Source organism: Marmota flaviventris, chromosome 10 (genome assembly GCF_047511675.1).
Source record: "Marmota flaviventris isolate mMarFla1 chromosome 10, mMarFla1.hap1, whole genome shotgun sequence".
Lineage (NCBI taxonomy): Eukaryota > Metazoa > Chordata > Mammalia > Rodentia > Sciuridae > Marmota > Marmota flaviventris.
Window position 1 is genome coordinate 694,783 of NC_092507.1, and position 19,294 is coordinate 714,076.

General features: G+C 51.4%; 1 protein-coding gene across 4 annotated transcripts in view; it reads right to left on the reverse strand.

The window, feature by feature from the left end:
- Window positions 1–2,133: 2,133 nt before the first annotated feature.
- Gnb1 (G protein subunit beta 1) overlaps window positions 2,134–19,294 on the reverse strand; it is a 71,014-nt gene continuing 53,853 nt past the window's right edge. Inside the window, exons 5-11 of one of the 4 annotated variants that reach the window (XM_027947678.2) lie at window positions 17,402–17,465; window positions 15,735–15,897; window positions 7,465–7,531; window positions 5,794–5,995; window positions 5,081–5,297; window positions 3,919–4,030; window positions 2,134–3,670 (exon numbers count right to left, since the gene is read on the reverse strand). In XM_027947678.2, the coding sequence (XP_027803479.1) occupies window positions 3,924–4,030; window positions 5,081–5,297; window positions 5,794–5,995; window positions 7,465–7,531; window positions 15,735–15,897; window positions 17,402–17,465 (820 nt within the window). In that variant the 3' untranslated portion in view covers window positions 2,134–3,670; window positions 3,919–3,923. Of the gene's footprint in view, window positions 3,671–3,914; window positions 4,031–5,080; window positions 5,298–5,793; window positions 5,996–7,464; window positions 7,532–15,734; window positions 15,898–17,401; window positions 17,466–19,294 lie in introns of all 4 variants that reach the window. The other 3 variants (XM_027947679.2, XM_027947682.2, XM_027947676.2) reach the window with 3 other exon arrangements.

The window sequence follows — 19,294 nt, forward strand, 5'->3', positions numbered from 1 at the left end:
GGTGGAGTGCATGGTGCAGGCTGCACTTTTGGGCGTTGTTCAGCTCTGGGCAGGAAGTTGGCTTCAGGTGGCCTGGCTGCATGGGGTGAACAGGGTGAGCAGAGGCTGACCAGCATCCAAAAGGGAAAGTAGCAGCCGGAGGGACAGGTGGGCAGCAGGTGAGGGCCCTGACTATTCCAAGGTCATCTTGTCTGAACCTCAGCCTCTGGTTTCCAGCCAGTGCACCTGGCACAGGCTAGTCTCAGCATTCTCTGGCTTGGGAACAGAGAAGGGGGCCATCCCATCCACCGCTGACTCTGTCCTCCCTAGGCGTCAGTCTCCTGCCTGGGCTGGTGGGGTCAACCAGCTTTCTAAATGCCACGTGCCAGACACATCATGCCACAGCAGAGAAGAGAGGTGGGACAGGCAGATGGAGGAGGGGTCACAGAGCATGGGCTCAGTTTTGCCCAGGAGTACTAATGGACAGGTGTCCCTTAGGTAGGGGGAATAGCAGGTGTAGGAATTCCTAGTGGCATGAGCCCAGGGTGGTGGAGTGGGTACTGGGACAGCGGTGAGACTGGGAGGCTGCGGAACAGAGGGATGAGCCGGTTGGTGGGGACCCGGTGGAGCTAGGCAAGCCCCCTCCTAGCCTCAGGTCCCTGTCCCTGCACCCAGGCCACCCAGATGACCAGGGGTGGTGCTGACGGAGTCTGTGGCAGCTGCCCTGAGCCCCAGATGTATCTCTGTGACCAAATAGGCCACAGGCAGGGCCCTGCTTTCTGGGGTCCCTGCTGATGGCCAAGTTCTGCTGTATGTGGGGCAGTACAGAAACCTAGTAACACAGGACATAGAGGACACATGCAGTTAGTGCTGGAGACAGGACCATCCGGGAGCAGAGCCCAAGAGGCCCCCTTAATTGTTTCTACCTGTGACAGGTATGCCACCCTCCAAGGGCAGGGCCAGGGCCAGTGCACATGGGAAGAGCAGGGGCTACAGGGCAGACTGTGGGGAGTGATGTGGAAGGACTGGTACCTCCTGGTCACCCCTCAGGGCTGCAGGTGGTGATGCTGCTCCTGTCCCAGTCAATGGTGGACACCATCTGTGCAAACTGGACCTTTGGAGCCTACCATCTGAAAACACCTGTGGTTCATCCCCAGTTGGAAGAGAACGATCCTTCCCTTTTCACAACCCTGGTCAGTACTGCTGTCCACATGCCCACAATGGACACCTGTTTCAGTGACATTGCTAAGTAAACGGAACAGTGGCCATCAGCTCCTGTCCCCTCTGGGCAGAGGGTAAGGGAAAGGGGCAAGGGGTCTGATCCCACCTGTCAGCTCAGGTCTGCTTGCCAGGTGCCAGGCTTGGACCCCCCCAGGATACAGGAACTCCCAAAGAGAAGCACAGAGTAGGTGAAGTGACCAGCCCCCGTGGACTCCACCCTCCAGCCCAGGAAACCTACAGGCTTAGCCCACCAGTCACTTCCACTTTGGAGGCCTGAAATAGCACCTTACCAGGTCCATCCCAAGAGCTGCTCCTGAGGGGGACAGATACCTGCATCCAGCAAAGTGGGCCTGGCCACGCAGTCCTAGGACCAGCCTCTCTGCTGTTGGGTAGGAGGCAGAAAAGGGACATTTTCCACTTGCATATGAAAAAGTGCCAGCATCCAAGCTGTGAAGGTTGGCAGTCACCTCTAGGCTCTGCAACTGGGAGGCCCGGAAAGGACTGGGGTGAGCGCAGGAGGCGGGGGGCGCTGAGCCACACGAAGCCTAGCCCTCCTTTCCCATGCTCCTGGGCAGCTCGGTCACTCAGACAGATGAAAATGCCACCTAGCTAAGAGGAAAGGGTGTCTCTGGGGCAGCATGGCCTCAGGCACCTTAGGGGACTACAAAATAGAAGTCAGGGTTGTCAGCTTCCAAGGAGGGGATGGCAGGGTAGGGACCTGGGGAGACACCACCCAGGATGGCCCGGGTGGTAGCAGGGGGACCATGCTGTTCTGCAGGCCTGAGACTGGGGCTTCCCAGGAACTTCAGAGGGGCCAGTGTTCTGACACAGGGAGGACCATGCCTATCAGGCCTCACAGCAGCAGGGGCAACCAAGGGCGGGCAGCCATCCCATACACTAAAATCCCGCAAACAACCAGCACAGCAAAGTCCCTCATGTCAAACTGCTTTATTACATCTTAAATAACAGTACAGTTCAACATAGCATCTACCTTGCATCCAGCCTCCTTGCAGTACACCGACTTTAAATACAGAAGGGGAGAAGGGGGTGAAGAGAGCTCTACAGAGGTGCAGGTGGAGAGCAGGAGGGCCACTGTGCTCTCTGCCAGGCCCAGGCCCTCTGCAGGCCACAGCACAGTTTTGCACAGGTGGTGCAGAAGACAGGATGGCGAAGCCTCTACTGCAGCTAGGAGGAGCACTGGGCGAGGGAGGAGGGGCCCTCGAGATGAGAGTTGGAGGTCTGCCTCGGGTGCAGAAGGCGGTCCTGGCGCAAGGAGGCAGGAGGGCTCTCTGTCGCTCCCCCCACCCCTTCCCTCAGAATCCAACAGCAATCGTTTGCAACAGGACTGTATTTTTTTTTAAAGAAGTAAAGAAAACAGTGACTTATCCCGCTACTCAGACGTGTAGAGCGCTTGCTGCTTCCGATATGTGTGCAGAGTAGCGACAGGAAGTGGACAGCCGCCACGGTTACAGCTTTAAGAGGGTATTTCTTAAAAGAAAAGAACACCTAAGGACTGAGTCCTATGTGCAGTGAGCATTTCTACAGCATGCGATTCTAAGAGTAAACCACCCAACATGGCAAACAATCAAAGTGTTTAAAATTCAACTTAGAAAGTCTGAGATCATTATTTTCAAAACATTGATTTGTACATTGTTTCATACACAAATAACCGACTGACTATCCAAGCACAGGACAGGCATCTCTCTTGAGAACAGGTTCCTGACGCGGGGCGGGGCAGGGTAGTGTTAGGGGAATACAAACGTCCCTTCACAGGAAACCCAAGGTGAGAGTGGAGACAGCTGGGCAGAGCTGGCCAGGAGGACGGGCTAGGAGGGAGCTGGAGCAGGACTCTGACTGCGCTCTTGCTTCTCAGCACTCCTCGTCCACAGCCATCTGGGACCAGAAGAGAACGAGCCAGCTCACCGGCAGTATCAGAGGCCTGCCCCAGACACCCGTCTTGCTTGACTTCTGAACACAGAGAAGTATGTCTGAAAAAGGAAGTGCGAAAGCGTCCAGAACCCTGCTATGGACCTGACTCGAAATTCAGAAACAATCACAAGCTCAACAGAGTCCTCAAATGGCTCTGCATGGGTGCCACAGAACAGGACCCTGGTCTACAGTTCCACCTGCTAGTGCAGAGGCGTCTGTCTCACAATTACACTCAGGGTGGCCTTCTGGTTAACATGTTTATTGTAGTATTTCCTTTTAAAATTTATCCAAGACAAAAAGAAAACAAAGACAATGGCCCCGGAAGGAATGCACAATTTGTTTTAGTTTACAGCACAGAGACCTTCTCGTAATGGGAATTGTGCTCTTGGTTTCAGCAATAGGTGAAGGAAAAAGATCTTGCCCTTTGAAGTTCTGAGGGGAGGTGTGGGTGTCCACGTTAGTACGGTTGGATAGGATATGCTATCACTGCAGCGCTTCAAGGTCGGAATGGTCTTCCAGTCTCCGTGGCGTCCACCTGCTGCTGTGAACAGAGCATGGGTCAACGTACAGACACGGGCACTCAGGACTCAGCCCGACAAGCAGTGCCACTGCCCTCTCTACTGCTCCTGCAGCAGCCATGGCCAAGGGGCCATCCCTTCGATCTACTAGGCTCCAAGACCACACCACGTCCACGTTACTCTACAAGCCACGCAGCAACTACCTCAGGTCCTAAGAGAAACACATATAGCTCTACTCGGGGAACGGCACGTGGGCTGCTCCGTTACCTACTGGTGTTAGTTCCAGATTTTGAGGAAGCTGTCCCAGGACCCTGTCGCCACGGCCATGCCATCATCAGTCACCCCCAGGCAGCTGACGCGGTTGTCATGTCCAGCTAAGACACCTGGGAACACAAGGGTACAATCACACACACATCCAGGGGTGCCTCGCCCACTATCAGGCTGGGACAAGTGCTGGATGGCCACACCTCAGGTGGCAAGGGAAGAACACCAGCAAGGGGGAAAGCTTTTTGTTTTTGTTCTTTTTTTGGTACTGGGGATTGAACTCGGGGGCACTCGACCACTGAGCCACACACCCCAGCCCTATTTTGTATTTTATTTAGAGACAGGTTCTCACTGAGTTGCTTAGTGCCTCACTTAGCTGAGGCTGGCTTTGAACTCGGGATCCTCCTGTCTCAGCTTCGCAAGCCACTGGGATTACAGTGTGTGCCACTGTGCCCGGCGAGCGGGGGCAAGTTTTGTCCACAAGGAAATTACACCAAAGGGTGTGGCCAAGTCCAAGCTTATTAAAGGGGAGTGGCTACGACTAGTGTTTCCACAAGCATTCTCCAGAGGATGAGGAGGAACCACCTGGACAAACCCGGGGCCACTCGGACCGACTCTGGCACACTCACCTGAGAAGCTTAAATCATCAAAGGAGTGTGTGTGTGTGGGGGGGAAACAGGCAAAAGAATCAAAACCTTCTCAGAGCAGCTGACCGCATAGGCTATGGACGTAACTGACCCTCCCTCACAGTGCTGTGACACTCCCGCCCACCCACCAGGATCCCCCTTGCTCTCCCAGAAGGGCTGAAGAATGTGGAGTCCAGCTGAGCACAAGAGCAAACAGTCCTGGAGTCAAGCTTCCTGACTTCCAGACTCAGACTTGCTGGAGGATTCCCAAGGTCAGCCTCCTTCAGGTTAACGGCCATGTGTCCACTTAATAAGAAAGCCCTTTAGCACCCTTGACAGGGACACACAGAGTGCAGACCAGTAACACACTGTCACGGGCACTCACCAGGCCCACTGCCATGTTCCATCTGGGTGTGGCTCTCCTGCCTGCCACCCGAGTGCACTCCTCTCACAGGGGGAGCGCAGGTACCCTGAGAGTCCGCTCACTGGAGCGGACCCTGGTCCCGTGGCTGCATGCTCAGCAGGGGCCCCGTGGCCACCTACCTGCCCTGTCTGCTTTGAGCGCATCCCAGACGTTGCAGTTGAAGTCGTCGTACCCGGCGAGCAGCAGGCGCCCGCTCTTGGAGAAGGACACAGAGGTGATCCCGCATATGATGTTGTCATGGGAGTAGGTCATGAGCTCCTGGTCTGCACGGAGGTCAAACAGCCTGCAGGTGGCGTCATCTGAGCCAGTGGCAAACGCGTTGCCGTTTGGAAAGAACTGGAAAGAGAAGGCAAATCAAGACCATACGTAGATGCTCATGAAGAAACCATGGTAACATGACTGCTCAGTAGTGGGGCCACTGTAGACACGACTGTAAGGAAAGTGCAGCAGGTTGGGCTCTGGCAAGACTGGGGCAGCAAGATACAGCTGAGGTCGGCTGCCACGGACGGGGTTCCTGCTCCCCTGCAGCTGGCAGCCCAAAGCTGGCTGTGTGGAGAAAGAGCAGAGATCCTCCCCAGCCCAGCAGACATGTCCCTCCAAGCCACCCTGGGAGGCCAGGGGCCCAAAACCCTGTACTGAAGTCAGGTGTGTTGTGGCACCTGCACCATGGTGTCCCGGGTGGGGACGGGCCTGTCACAGATGTTTGGCAAGGCACAGCGTGCCATCAGCTGGCCTCCAAGTTCCTATCAGACTGCAGCCAGTGTTTCTCAGGGTTCCAGAGTCCTATCAACAGGAAGAGAGAAGCCCCAGCCCAGAGGCAGCCCAGACTCACGCAGATGGCATTGATGTCCGACTCATGGCCTGTGAAGGTCTGCCTGCACATCCCCTCCCGGACATCCCAGAGCTTGGCCGAAGCATCACAAGCACCAGAGACAAACAGTCTGGTGTCAGGAGCGAGAGACAGGCTCATGACATCTCCAGTGTGCCCAGTAAATGTGGTCGTCTGCTGTCCGGTCTCAATGTCCCACAGAGCACTAAAGCAGGGACAAACAAGTCAGTCTTACGTCTCAGCCCATAGGTCATCTGATATACTACCTTCCACCCACTAGGACCACAGGAAACATCAGCGCTCTCACAGAGGGCAAATGGGAACTGTTGTATGTGAGTGGCACTGGATTGAACCCAGGGGTGGTTCACTACGGAGCAGCGTCCCCAGCCCCTTTTATGTTGAGACAGGGTCTCCCTAAATCACTGGGGCTGGCCTGGAACTTGCAATCCTCCTCCCTCAAGGTGCTGGGATTACAGGTGCACACCACTGCACCCAATGCAATATGACTTTGTTTGGAGGAGAAATAGCAAAGCAAATAAACCCAGGGGCAGGGCTGGTCCCAGAGCACCTGGGCCCAAGGGCAGTTCACACCAGCACAGGGCTGAGGCTCTTCAAAGTGGGGACATGTAGGGCTCGTGGAGGATAGTGAGGCTCCCAACGGCTGCTGCTGGCACTCCATGTGCTGGTGCTGTTCAAGGTGGGGCACCCACACCACTGCACAGGGGTGGCTCAAGGACATAGCCACTGCTGCCCCCAGCAACGATCACAGAAAGCAGCAACAGCTCTGAAAAGTGCCCCTCTATGTCGGCCTCCAGGGGAGCCTTGCTGGCCTGGCCATGCAGGTCCATTAGAAGTAAGTCCCACATGCTGTACAGAGGCACCCTCACCAGGCTTGAGGGACACAAAGGAAGCAGGGAGCACAGGAGCTTCAAGGAAGTGACCAGATGTGAGCTTCAAAACCATCTGACCAAGTGTAGAACATGAGCTCCTGTAAATCTATGGGGTTACACTCCTAGGACACTCTGACCCTATAAAGCCCCAGCTGAAGGGGCCGGAGCGGGCCATGTCCCACAGACTCCACCTCCTCACCAGATGTGGGCCAACCTCATCTCAGGGGTGGTTGTCTGTGCCACAGACTGGCTAGTCACAGCAGCTCCTGGCCACCCACAAATACCTCTGAAGACCAGAAGACGAGGAGGAGCTACAACAACTCTCAGGAAGCATCTGATGACACCGTTCACTCGCGGCCCAACTCTGCTTTCTCACGCTGTGCTCAGGAGCCCCTTCCTTAAGAGCTACAGATATACGTAGCCAGGGGGAGACACGCAGAGCAAACAGAGAAACCAGGCACCTTCATGCATGACTGCAGCCTGGAATCATCTGTACTTAGTTCCAGTTAAAAATGGCCTGATAAATGCCAAGAACCATCCTTCCTGCACATGTGGACTTACCAGTGAACAGAGGAGTGGCCTCAGACTACACTGCCAGCCCTGGCCAGGTGGCCAATTTTCTTTATTCTTCAGTGATGGGCACTGAACCCATAGGCACTCTACCACTGAGCTATAGCTCAGCCCTTTTTATTTCTTGTTTTGAGACAGGGCCTTGCTAACCTGCATCATGAGTCTCTGGGACAACAGGTGTGTGTCCCGTGTCCAGTGCTGGTCTGGTACTTACCACGTGGTGTCTCCGGAGCTGGTGACTATCTGATTGTCATCCAAGAATCGGCAGCAGGACAAGTAACCTGGCAAAGAGCAGACACAATGATGACCCACACCTAGCAAGCTCAGATCCCATAAGCAAAGAAAGGCACAGTAGCCAATCAGATATGCCTGGAAGACTCTCGTCTAGGCCGGGGCAGTCTAAATATTACCTTTGGTTCCATCTGTGCACAGAGAAGCAGCTGTGTCGGAGTGCGCACTGCTGAGCGAGCTGAGAGCAGGCTCGAGCAAGAGACGCCAGGACCGCGGGCAGCACCTCACAGACCACGTGCTCTGCAGCAGGTGGTGGGGCAATCGCACCTACCAGACACCTGAGCCTGGTGTGAGGAGGCCAGCTCTCCACCCCAGAGTCCTGCTAAGTGGGCCAGGCTGGCCTGGAGCTTGCAGCCCTTCTGCCTGTGTCGCTGGGATGACAGGTGTGGTCACAACTACTGCACCTGCATTCTTCACCTGCTTTTCTGCTCAACAAAGTATTGCCTCCTGACCTCACTGGCCCTTCACCATTGTCCAGGGTCCAGTGTGGCAGTTCTGGAAAGTGGAACACAGCCTTGCATGAAGTGGATACTGCTTGCTCTGGTGGAGCTCACTGGAGTGGGTGGAGAGTGATGGTTAACGCAAAGATCATGTGAGGGAGAAGTCAGAGTCCACGCCACAGGGCCAGGCCAGACAGGGCTCGTAGGCCCCAGAAGGACCAGTGGTGGTGGGGGAGCCCAGCCTCAATGGCAGTGACTCCGAGAAGTCCAGTGGTGAGGCTCTGTGAACAAGGGGCATAGGCTGGCTTTCCAGGGCAGTGGCCATGATGTGCAAGTTGGGGTGGGAACGGTCCCTGCCAAGGAAGTGAGGCCATGGGGCTACCAGGATGTGGGCTGGGTGCAGCACATCCTACCCCATGCAGCCTGAGGAAAGAAGAGAGGCAAAACCAAGGCTGCAGCTGGGCCTGATGCCTGTGGCTCTATTGGCGCTGCTAACTGCCACTGTGCTGAGCATCGGTTTCCTGTGGCACCCATGGAGCCACGTATTTACCACAGCTCTGGGGTTGAGGGCTGGGCATGGCAAGCAGAATGGCCTGAGCCTGGCCTTTCCATGGGATCGTGGAAGCACTAGGGAGTCTCGAGAAGATTCCCATTTATACTGTGGTTATGGAAATTCTTTCCCTCCATGTTCATGCCAGAGGGCCACGTGGCCCATGAAGAGCAGAAACAACACACACAGCAGCCCACTGAGGAGCTCAAGAGGAAGTGGCAGGAATATGGGAAAACAAAGCACCTTTTCCACAGACATCATTAATCTGGCCCCACAGGAAAAACACAGAGGTGATGGACCCCAAAATACCAGTACGTGTCTAGAAAAGGACACGTAAGCTGAGCGTGGAGGCCTAGACCAGGGAGGTCAGCAAGTTAGAAGCCAGCTTGGGCAGCATCGTGAGACCCGGTCTCAAAATAAATTGAAAGATCTGGGGAAATGTTCTTGGGTTTAGCCCACAGGAAGAGATGTGTGGTCAAATTCTTCCCAGAAACCCCAGGGACATTAGGGACCACATAGGAGCTGTGGCCTGGCATGGCGGGTGGGCCCAGCTGTGGCCGCACCCCACAGCTCCCGTGGCTGTCCTGGTCCTCTTCCTGCCCTTCCTCCCAGAAACCCCATCTTGTTGGGTGTGCACCCAGATGGTGCTGCTCGGCCTCACAGCTCTCCTCTGGCCCATGTGTGAGCACAGAGGGCAGAAGAAAGGGGGAGACCCCACTGACCTCACTGGGCTGGGCAGGAGAAACACAACCTCAGACCAGGAGCAGTCCCGTAAGCTGGTGCTTTCCTGCAGGACAGATGAAATGATAAGCCCCAGCCCTGCAGCCCTGACACAAGGAGCTGGATGACTGTCTTCGGATAGTTGACAGGCCTCAGCTCACCAGGAGGAGCCACCAAGACCTGAGTGGCACCTGAGGTCCCCAAAACTGTTAGAGCCCAGACACCCTAAAGCACAGCAGGGGTGGACAATATAAGTCAGAGTTTCCAGGGTGCGCACCAGCTGTCTCTGTGGCATGTGAGGAGGGGGCTGTCAGCTCACAGTGTTACAACTCGCTGCCTGTGAGCTTTCATATACGGAAGGAATACAATTTAACTGTGCAGACACTGTATCTTTTACATGTTTTATACATATTGCCTCGCTCAGGGAGGAAATGGAGAAACTCTAACTTAGCCAGCAAACGTGCGGCTTGTTAGGGCTCCACAAGCATCAAAAGAGGAGCCCACCAAACATGAAGTGGGCAACCCAGTGAGTGGACACGGCCCAAACTGCCCTGTGAGGCCTGCCCTGCCCAGACACACATAAGATCACAGGCTCTGAAGTCACACAGGCCTGCCCCAACCTGTGTGGTGGCTACTCAGAGGCCAACAGTACTAAAGGTTCTTGTGGATTCTCCGGAGTCCCAGTCTCCCTGTTAACGAGACCCGTTCGGGGAGTATCAGAAGAGCCAGCTGTGCACATTAGAAGTTCCCAGTGGTCTGAACCACTCAGGGGGCTGAGCAGGAGGTCGCAAGTTCAGGCCAGCCTGAGCAACTCGTGAGGAGGTGCCTCAAAATGAAACAGAAATAAGAAGGGATGGGGGTGTGGCTCAGTGGCAGAGCACTCTGGGTTCAATCCCTAGTACGAAAAAAAGAAAGAAAGAAAAGAAAAGAAAAGAAAGGAAGGAAGGAAGGAAGGAAGGAAAAGGAAGAGATAGCAGAAGCAGTTCTCAGTGCAAGGAGAGCCACTGAAGCAAGGTGAGTTCCTATGTGCATGCCCGTCGGGTGGAGAGGCACGCGCTGGCCCTGTCCTCTGGGTGGTAAAGGCAGGATTATCCTGAATGTCTTGGGGACGACTAGCTGCAGAGACAGGCTTGGGGTGAGGTTGGGCAGAGGCAGAGGGAAAGGTACACTACTAGAGCACAGGACAGGTTACCAATGAGGGTCCTTGAGGACGTACCAAGGGGACATCTCGAAAGCAGATGTCACCAGGCTGGGGAAAGAATGCAATATAGGTACACACACTCATTTACCCGGAGTAGCTGCTGTGGCCAAGTGCAGCCCCCTAAGGTAATGAGTCTCAAGTGCCCAATTATAAGGACAGTCTCCCTGCTCCATGTCCACAGTGGAGAGCAGAAGATGGGAAACCACAATGTCCAACAACGGAGACAGCTTAGCACTGCACAGCAGAATGCTCCTCGACTCCCTTGAAGACAACACTGTGGTTCTAGTTAGGATTTTATGTAAAAACCATAAAAGATAATTCAAACTTCTTTCCCTCAAGTTCTACAATGAATACACATTGGCAGCTTTAGCCTCGCAGCCCGCACAAGGAGGAGGCTGAAGAAGATTCTGGGCAATGGTGCCAGTGCTGACCACTGGCAAGGTCCTCCAGGAGAAGGGCCAACAACTCCAGGAGCCTCTGTCCTCAGGAGCAAAGAACCATCCACCTACAACTGCAGGAAAAGCCAGCCGGGCCATGCTGGACGGCATAAAGGGGCAGGAGACAGAGGTGAGGAGTGCAGGACACCTGCTTCACCAACGAGAGAAAAGGCAAGTGAGGCCACTGGAGGGACCTTCTGTGAGCAACCAGAGGCAGAAGAAAAGGTGTGCAGCTCCAAGGTTTCTCACACTGTCAGGGGACCTGGGATCCATTCTGGCTCATGGCAGCTTCCTTCTGGTGCAGCAAGGCTGCTAAAATGGAAAGGCGGTCCAGCTGAGCCCCAGGAGGCCCAGGGGAAGCACTGGGGGCTGGCCTGCAGCCAGAGGGAGCGGAGCTGCTGGCAGTGGCAACTGATGGCTGGCATGACTCCCGCCGGGAATTTCATGGAGACAGTACATTTCCTTCTATGTCTGAGTTCACTAGAGCCTATGAGGAAAGACCCACACATTTCCATGGGTATGTCTGACATTCAGCTTCTCTCTGGAGAAGAAAACTGCCCAGAAAATGAAGTTGAACTTTGTCATGGGTCCCCACGCCCGAGGACAATGCTCGGTCATATCAGGAAGGCATCTGGCCAGACCTCTGCCACAATGCTCAAATGCCCGTGGCCATCTCAAACGGAAGGCTGTGTGAGGGCCAGAGTGTTGTGCTTGTACCAGAGGTCTCAGAAAGAAGCGGCTGCTGGGACAGGGATGGATGGATTCTCTCTTCTTTAGCCCCTGGGGCCAGGACTGAGAACCATCTGTGTAAGTGGGCCACACAGTCTTGTCAGAAATGAGTGTTTAGGAAACTGATTATTTTTCAAATTATTTTCATCAGAACAGAAGTTGCAAAGTTTGTTTTCTTTGCAATATATTTAAAATATTAGACACTCTGTCCCAGCCACTATGAACTCACTGGGTCAACCACTTCCAGAGTATCCTGATTTTAAAATCAGACGCCTGTGCACTGCCGTCTCTGCAGTCCTGCCACACTCCCTGAAGCCTGGGTGGCAGGCTGACGGTGGAAGCCTGGGCTGGTACCACATGTCCCCTTCAATTCAGTGGAAATAGGAAGACATCCTCGACTAGCGAGAGCCCACTCAAGAGGCTGACTGTAACCGATTCCTGACTTCACACTGCTGCACAGCACTATGGGCTCAGCCAGCCTGGCTGGGATGTCTCTAGATGTGCCAAAGAGAAAGATGCAGAGGGAGCCCTGGACCATGCACTCAGCACCCACACCAGACACCTGATGTACACTGGTAGAGAGCAGACCCCACCAATGCACTGCTGTCCACAAAGGAAAGGTCAGCACCGGAGCCCGGAGGGCAACGAGAGTCTGCAATGAGGTTACTCCAGATGGCCAGTGCACTACTACAGCAAGAGGAGTCAGGCTAGAGCCACAAAGACCAACCCTGGAAGACCACATGCTGGGATTAGCAGACAAAGACTGTGAAGGCAGCTACTTATACTGGGTTCAAGATCCAGATGAAATAGGCTTGTTAAAAAAAAAAAAAAAAAGTAAAAGTAAAACTTTAAAGCCTAAAATTAAAACCGCTTTAAAACAGAAATAAATATAAATTCTAAAAATAAAAATTAAACCTGCAATAATAAATATACATCTGTCCATTTCCTGGACACCCTCTGTGGCTCACAAGCTTGCCAACCGTGCTTTCATGCAGCTGGGTGAGATGCGCTTCCCTCTTGCTGGGACATTGCCGTTCTGACGTGAAACCACCCAAGGGACGGCCCGTGTGCTGGAGGCGACAGACACCAACTGGACACGCAGAGACACGGACACATCTGAGCCAGCAGGGAGACCACAGATGGGAGAGACACTGCTGAGCCCAGAGGGGGGATAGTAGGGGAAAGGAAAGGTAGCAGAATACAACAGTCACTAATATGCCATTATGTAAAAATGTGAGTGTGTAACTGATGTGATTCTGCAATTTGTATTTGGGGTAAAAATGGGAGTTCATAACCCAACTGAGTCAAATGTATGAAAGATGATATATCATGAGCTTTGTAATGTTTTCAACAACCAATAAAAAAAAAAATAAATAAAAATAAAATAAAATAAAATTTTCCTGGGGCTGGGGATGTGGCTCAAGTGGTAGCGCGCCCGCCTGGCATGCGTGGGGCCCGGGTTCGATCCTCAGCACCACATACAAACAAAGATGTTGTGTCTGCCGATAACTAAAAATAAATATTAAAATTCTCTCTCTCTTTAAAAAATAAATAAATAAATAAATTTTCCTATTCGTTACTACTGTCAGTCCCTTCTCTGCCTAATACACAAGTCAAACCACTACAGGTTTGGATGCCTTGGGAAAGCACAGCACAGGGTTGGTGCCATCTGCCGCTTCACTGGGGGCAAGGGATCCCTGAGGAAAGGGATCTCCAACACAAGACACATTCAAAAGCTAGTTATTTTTTTCTAATTTATCAAGATTCCTAAAGCTATTTCTTCAGAATGTTTAAAGGCAAAAACTGTAACAATGCATTGCAAGGGTGACGGCACGTGTTGATGTGATACTGATTACAAAGACCCAATGCACAAGGAGAGGCAGACAGTGGGCCCTATGTTCATATGGACTTGCACAGCATTAACTGCCTGGACTGTGAAAAATGATGCATGCATCTGTAAACCCTAGAAAACCACCAAAAATGCCACAAAGATGTTTGCCTAAAAAGCCAACTGCTAAATCAGGCTTTTAAAAGTCCAGTTGGCCAGGCACGGTGGCGAACACCCACAATCCTAGTGGCGTGGTATGCTGATGCAGGAGGATGGTGAGTTCAAAGCCAGCTGCAGCAACAGCAAGGCACTAAGCAACTCAACGAGACTCCATATCTAAATAAAATACAAAATAGGGCTGGGGATGTGGCTCAGTAGTTGAGTGCCCCTGAGTTCAATCCCAGTACCCAACCCCCCCACCCCCCCAAAAAGAAGTCCAGGAGAAGCACAACATGGCAGAGGGCAACAGAGCAGGGCCCAGCAGCAGAGATAACAACCACACAGGCAGGGCTGGGATCTGACTAGGAATCTTGTCCAGCACTGACCAGGTGCTGCATAGTACCCTGGGGATGCTCAGAAGTAGCAGCGAGCCTCATCCCTGAGACAGCCTTGCCATCACAAGGGTGCGTAAGGCAAGGATGTGTGTCCGGTGCGCTCGACACACTCTCACAGCGGAGACTCCCCATAAAGTGAAGAGCCCACGCACGCAGAACAGGTATGAAGTAACAACCGTTTAACAGGTAGAGGCCTTCCGAGGAGGGACAAGATCCATGGCCCAACTCACGCAGTGTCCAAGAGACCATGAATAAAGACACACAAAGGGGAAAGGAAAGAAGAAAAAATATGGCATGTAAACCTTGAGCACAAGGGTGGACCGGCTATGTGAGGTTGGATAAAGGAGACTTAACAAGAAACCCCATGTGGGGCAGTCCCATGAGGGATGTGGGGCATGGCAAGAGGACACCACACAAACATGCAGATGTACCAGCTAGCTGAGCACAAAACACAGGAAGTAAAACTCGACAGACTGAAAGGGAGGGATAAGGAAGGACATCCTATCAACACCCTTCCTCAGTACTTCATGCAAGTGAAACAGAAAACGTAGACATGTCACAACTTGCTCTAATTAATTAACACGTACACGGACACTGCCTAACACAATGTGGCCATCTTCACAGACCACAGGCTCACAGTTTTAAGAACTGCTTTCTGAACACAATGGCATATAATTCAAAATCAACAAGTTAACCACGAAAACTTCAGATATATGCCCCGTGAGCCAAACATTCACAAGAGCATTAGAAATATATCATCTGGTATGATAATTTAAATATGGTAGGTCAAAATTTGCAGAATGCAACTTAAATTTAAAGCCAGACTTACAGGCAACCTGTATCTTCAAAAGTGCTTATGACCGTAATGGTGTAAATGTACTTTGTATACAACCAGAGATATGAAAAATTGTGCTCTATATGTATATATGTGTAATATGAATTGTAATGCATTCTGCTGTCGTATATAGCAAATTAGAATTAAAAAATTTAAAAATTTAAAAAAGTGCTTATGAAAGCAAAGTTTAAAACCAGTGGGCTACGGGCCCACCTAAGAAGTTGGAAAATTAAGGAGAAAGCAACCTGAAGTAAGGAAGGCTATCTTAAAGAGGACAACGGACATGCTCTTTCCTGGCCCTGAGCCACTCACTCCCAGACTGCCAACAGATGTGAAGAGCAGTGTTGATCACCCGGGTGAGGATCATTTCCCTGGCTTCACGTGAGGCAGGGAGCCCATGATGTGCTGCCAAGAGTACCCTGGGGGACAGGGTTCTGAGGGTGGGGGACACAGCCATAGAAGTGAAGTACGAGATGGGGCCTTTTTTTTTCTGAAACGCTGAGGCTTGTTACGAGGGCTGGGATCCCAGGGGAACCCAGGCTGGCAGGACAGTCTGTGTGTGGAAAGCCCCTGTGCAGCAAACACACCTGTTCAGATGAGGAGCCTCCTGCGGAAAGGTGCTCAAGATGAAGACACTGCAGGAAAAGACTCAGCTATGCTACACTGATGCACACGAGAAGGTGGGGACGCCACAGGTCCAGTTACAGTGACAAGCCCGCAGGTCCTGACTGGTCCAGGTACTTCAGGCCTAGCTTTCATGTCCAGGACTTCTGGCCATTACTGTGACTTTGATTTGAACCCATCTTATTCATGACTGCCAGGAGGTGAGCATCAAAACACGCTCTGAGGACCCTGAGTAAGCAGCTTGCATCCTTTGAAGGTTATTAATGAGTGTGTACCTGTGTGTCCTGCCAGCTCACGACTCACACGCACATTCCCTTCGCGAGTTTTCAGGTTGTAAATGGAGCAAATGTTGTCCAGGCCACCACAGGCCACGTAGTTCCCAGAAGGGGCGTAAGCACAGGTCATGACCCAGGAAGAGCGCAGAGGGATGGCGTGGACCTAAAAGGCAGAAACACAGACAACAAGCTCAAGAACACTGACCTCCACCAGGTTTGGTGGTGCACACCTGCAGACCCAGCCACACAGGAGGTGGAAGTGGGGTGACTGCTTCAAGTTCAAGACCCACCTATGCAACACAGGGAGACCCTGTCTCAGAAGACAGCATGACTCAGCTTTTGCTTCTCAACATTCAGCCCAAGCTACTGAGAGAGAAATGCCTGGAAACCCAGAGCTGCACACTGCGATGCCAACCTAACGCAGAGTTCACTGAAGGCACGATTCAGAGCAAGGCAGGCATCTGAACGACAGCAGTGCTGCCTCCTGATCCAGAGATGGTAAAAGGCAGCATTTCATCAGCTTGCCAGATGGCTGAGGTTTCATTTAAAAAACAGAATATCTTTACTGAAGCAACCAAATTCCTGTTATCATCAGTTGGTCACATAAACCTCCCTGTGTTTTAGATACACTTACTAGAATTTCTGTGATCTTTAATACACATTTAGTATTCTTTAGTAAAATATAATCACATTAGATTGTTTATATTATCTGTTTGGGCTCATGATAGTACTTTTTTCTCTAAAGCATTAGATTATTATTATTTTTAGTTGTAGATAAGACACTTCACCTTTATATTTGTATGTGGTGCTGAGGACTGAACCCAGAGCCTCCATGTGTAGGCAAGCACTCCACCACTGAGCCATGACCCCAGCCACACCAGACAACATAGATTTTCTTAAGTTTGCTTTTGGGCAATGCTAGGGATTGAACCAAGAGCCTTCCACATGTTAGGCAGATGCTCTATCCCCAGCCTCCCCTAACTTTTTTGAAAAGGGGGCTCACTAGATGGTTCAGTCTGACTCAGGTGACCCTCTTGTCTCAGCCCCTAAGGAGCTGGAATTATGGGCATGCAGTCTCATGCCCAGGTGATGGGGACAGACCAGAGCCTTACATTCCCAGGTCTGGCTAAATTCTAAAAATAATTTAATTTATGATTCAAAGTAAAATGCCTTTCAGATTATCCTTTGTAAAAAGCTGTAACTAAAAAAAAAAAAAAAAAAAAAAGGGGGGGGGGGTAAGAAAAAAAAAGCTGTAACTAAATGAAAATCTGTATTTTTGTATTCTACAAAGCCAGGCATGGCGGTGCATACCTGTAATCTCAGTTACTCAGAAGGCTGAGGCAGGAGAATGCAAATTCCAAGCCAGACTAAGCAACATAGTGAGACCCTCTCTCAAAATAAATAAATTAATTAAAAAAGGGTTAGGGACACAGCTCAGTGGTAAAACACCCCCGGGGTTAATTCCCAATTCTCAGCGGGAGAAGCAGGAGTGTAAGAGCCCCACCCCCTAAACACACACAGGCAGCTAGCTGTTTCATCTCTCCTATGGGACCTCACCATTGAACACAAGACTTTCTGAGACTGCCCCCTGCCAGCCATGTCAGGTGAGGTGGTAGGAACAAACCACTCTCTGGGGGTGTTTCAGGGAAGGGTCTTAAGCAGCCTACCTTGTTTGTGGTATAGCTATCCCAGATGATGAGCTTTCCGTCCTGCGAGGCACTGACGAGAAGCCTGGAGAAAAAACAGAAGCAAACCATTAGTCCCACTGGCCACAGAAATCCCACAAAGAAATGGAATGGAATGGAAACTGGAACTCTGGTGACTTCCAATATGTGCTTCCATGTTACACTGGCTTGAGACAAAACACACCTACTGATAAGAAAAAGAACCCAAATATACCAACTGTGAAGACATGAACTCATGGCTCAGACTGCAAAGACCACCAGGTTCCTCACTTGTAGGTGCAGACAGACCCATCTCCTCTCACAGCTGCTGCCGCCTGCCTTCCCCTCAGTAAGTCAAGGAGCAGATCTCTCAAGAGCCAAAAGTGATACAAAATATTTACTATACAATTTTCTGTTCCATTCTGGCAAAGAGAAAGCCTGGATATAAATAAATAGAAAGCTTTTAGACCTTCCAAATTCACGAAACATTTCTCATCCAAAACCCCTATCAGCTGGATGCAGTGACGCATACCTGTAATCCCACTGGCTCGGGAGGCTGAGAAAGGAAGATTGTGAGTTCAAAGCCAGCCTCAGTAATGGTGAGGTGCTAAGCAATTCAGTGAGACCCTGTCTCTAAATAAATTCAAAATAGGGTTGGGGATGTGACTCAGTGGTAGAGTGCCCCCAAGTTCAATCCTTGGTACCAAAAAAAAAAAAAATATATATATATATATAGGTAATTTAAAAACCACACAACAACAACAACAAAAAAACAAACAAACAAACCATCAAATGCAGCAGCCTGTACGAACACTGGAATGCAGGTCTCTACCTAGCACCCACCTCCACAGTAAGGAGATGAGAAAGGATGCAGAACTGCACCTCAATGGCAGAGACCATGGAGCATCACAAACCTTTCACAACTGCTCTCTTGCTCTGGGCAACCATGCAAAGTTTGGGGTCTGTGTGGAGAAGCTGCCCTACCTGTACTTGCAGAATTAACACAGGATGCTGCAAAAGTAAAGCATGACTAATGGGCAAAGGAATTAAAGTCATGTGGAAAGCAAGCAGAGTGAGGGTGATTCTGGGAGCCACAACTACTCATGAGCATTCTACGGCATGTGTTGTTTTGTCAGGTGTGGTGGCCTTGCCTGTAACACCAGCTACTTGGGAGGCTGAGGCAGGAGGATGGTAAGTTCCAGTCCAGCTGGGAAACTTAGCCTGACCCTGTCTCAAAATATAAGAGGACTGGGGAGGTAGCTCAGTGGGACAGCACCCTAGGGTTCAATCCCAATTACTCCAAAACAAAAAACACAGAGGTTCCAACAGTTTTAGCTGTACGCATAATGTGGCTACTTGAAGCTAATCAAAAGCTTGAGGTAAAACTCAAATATGGATCCCTGTGACACTAAACTACACACAAATTTTCTTTACAAAGAAGTCAACAAGTTGGGCAAAGAATAAAACCTCAGCACTTTGCTACAAAACCGATCAGAACTAAATCAAAAGCAGAATCCAATCCTATTACTTTGCAGATACTCTTCTCTGGTGCCAGGGATGGGACACGGCCTTGTGCATGCTAAGCTGTGTCTACAACAGGTCTGTACCCCAGCATTCAGGTGCCATTCTTAAACCAACTTCTCCAGGTTCAGACCCCATGCGCCAGGTGCTTCCCTCCATTTCCCTGAGATAGCAAAGGTCTCCTCTGCTGCTCTATTTTTGTCTGGCCTTTCTGAGCCTTTATATGAAACATCAGAGCCACCTTTAGCAGCTCATCCTCCCAGTCAGGGGGGGTCACCTTCAGAGAGGTCTCCAATTCAAAAAGCTTAATAACTGCTGACTTGCCCAGGGGTCAGGGCAACGTTAAGCTGTGTGCTGATCCTCCAGAAGGTGAGA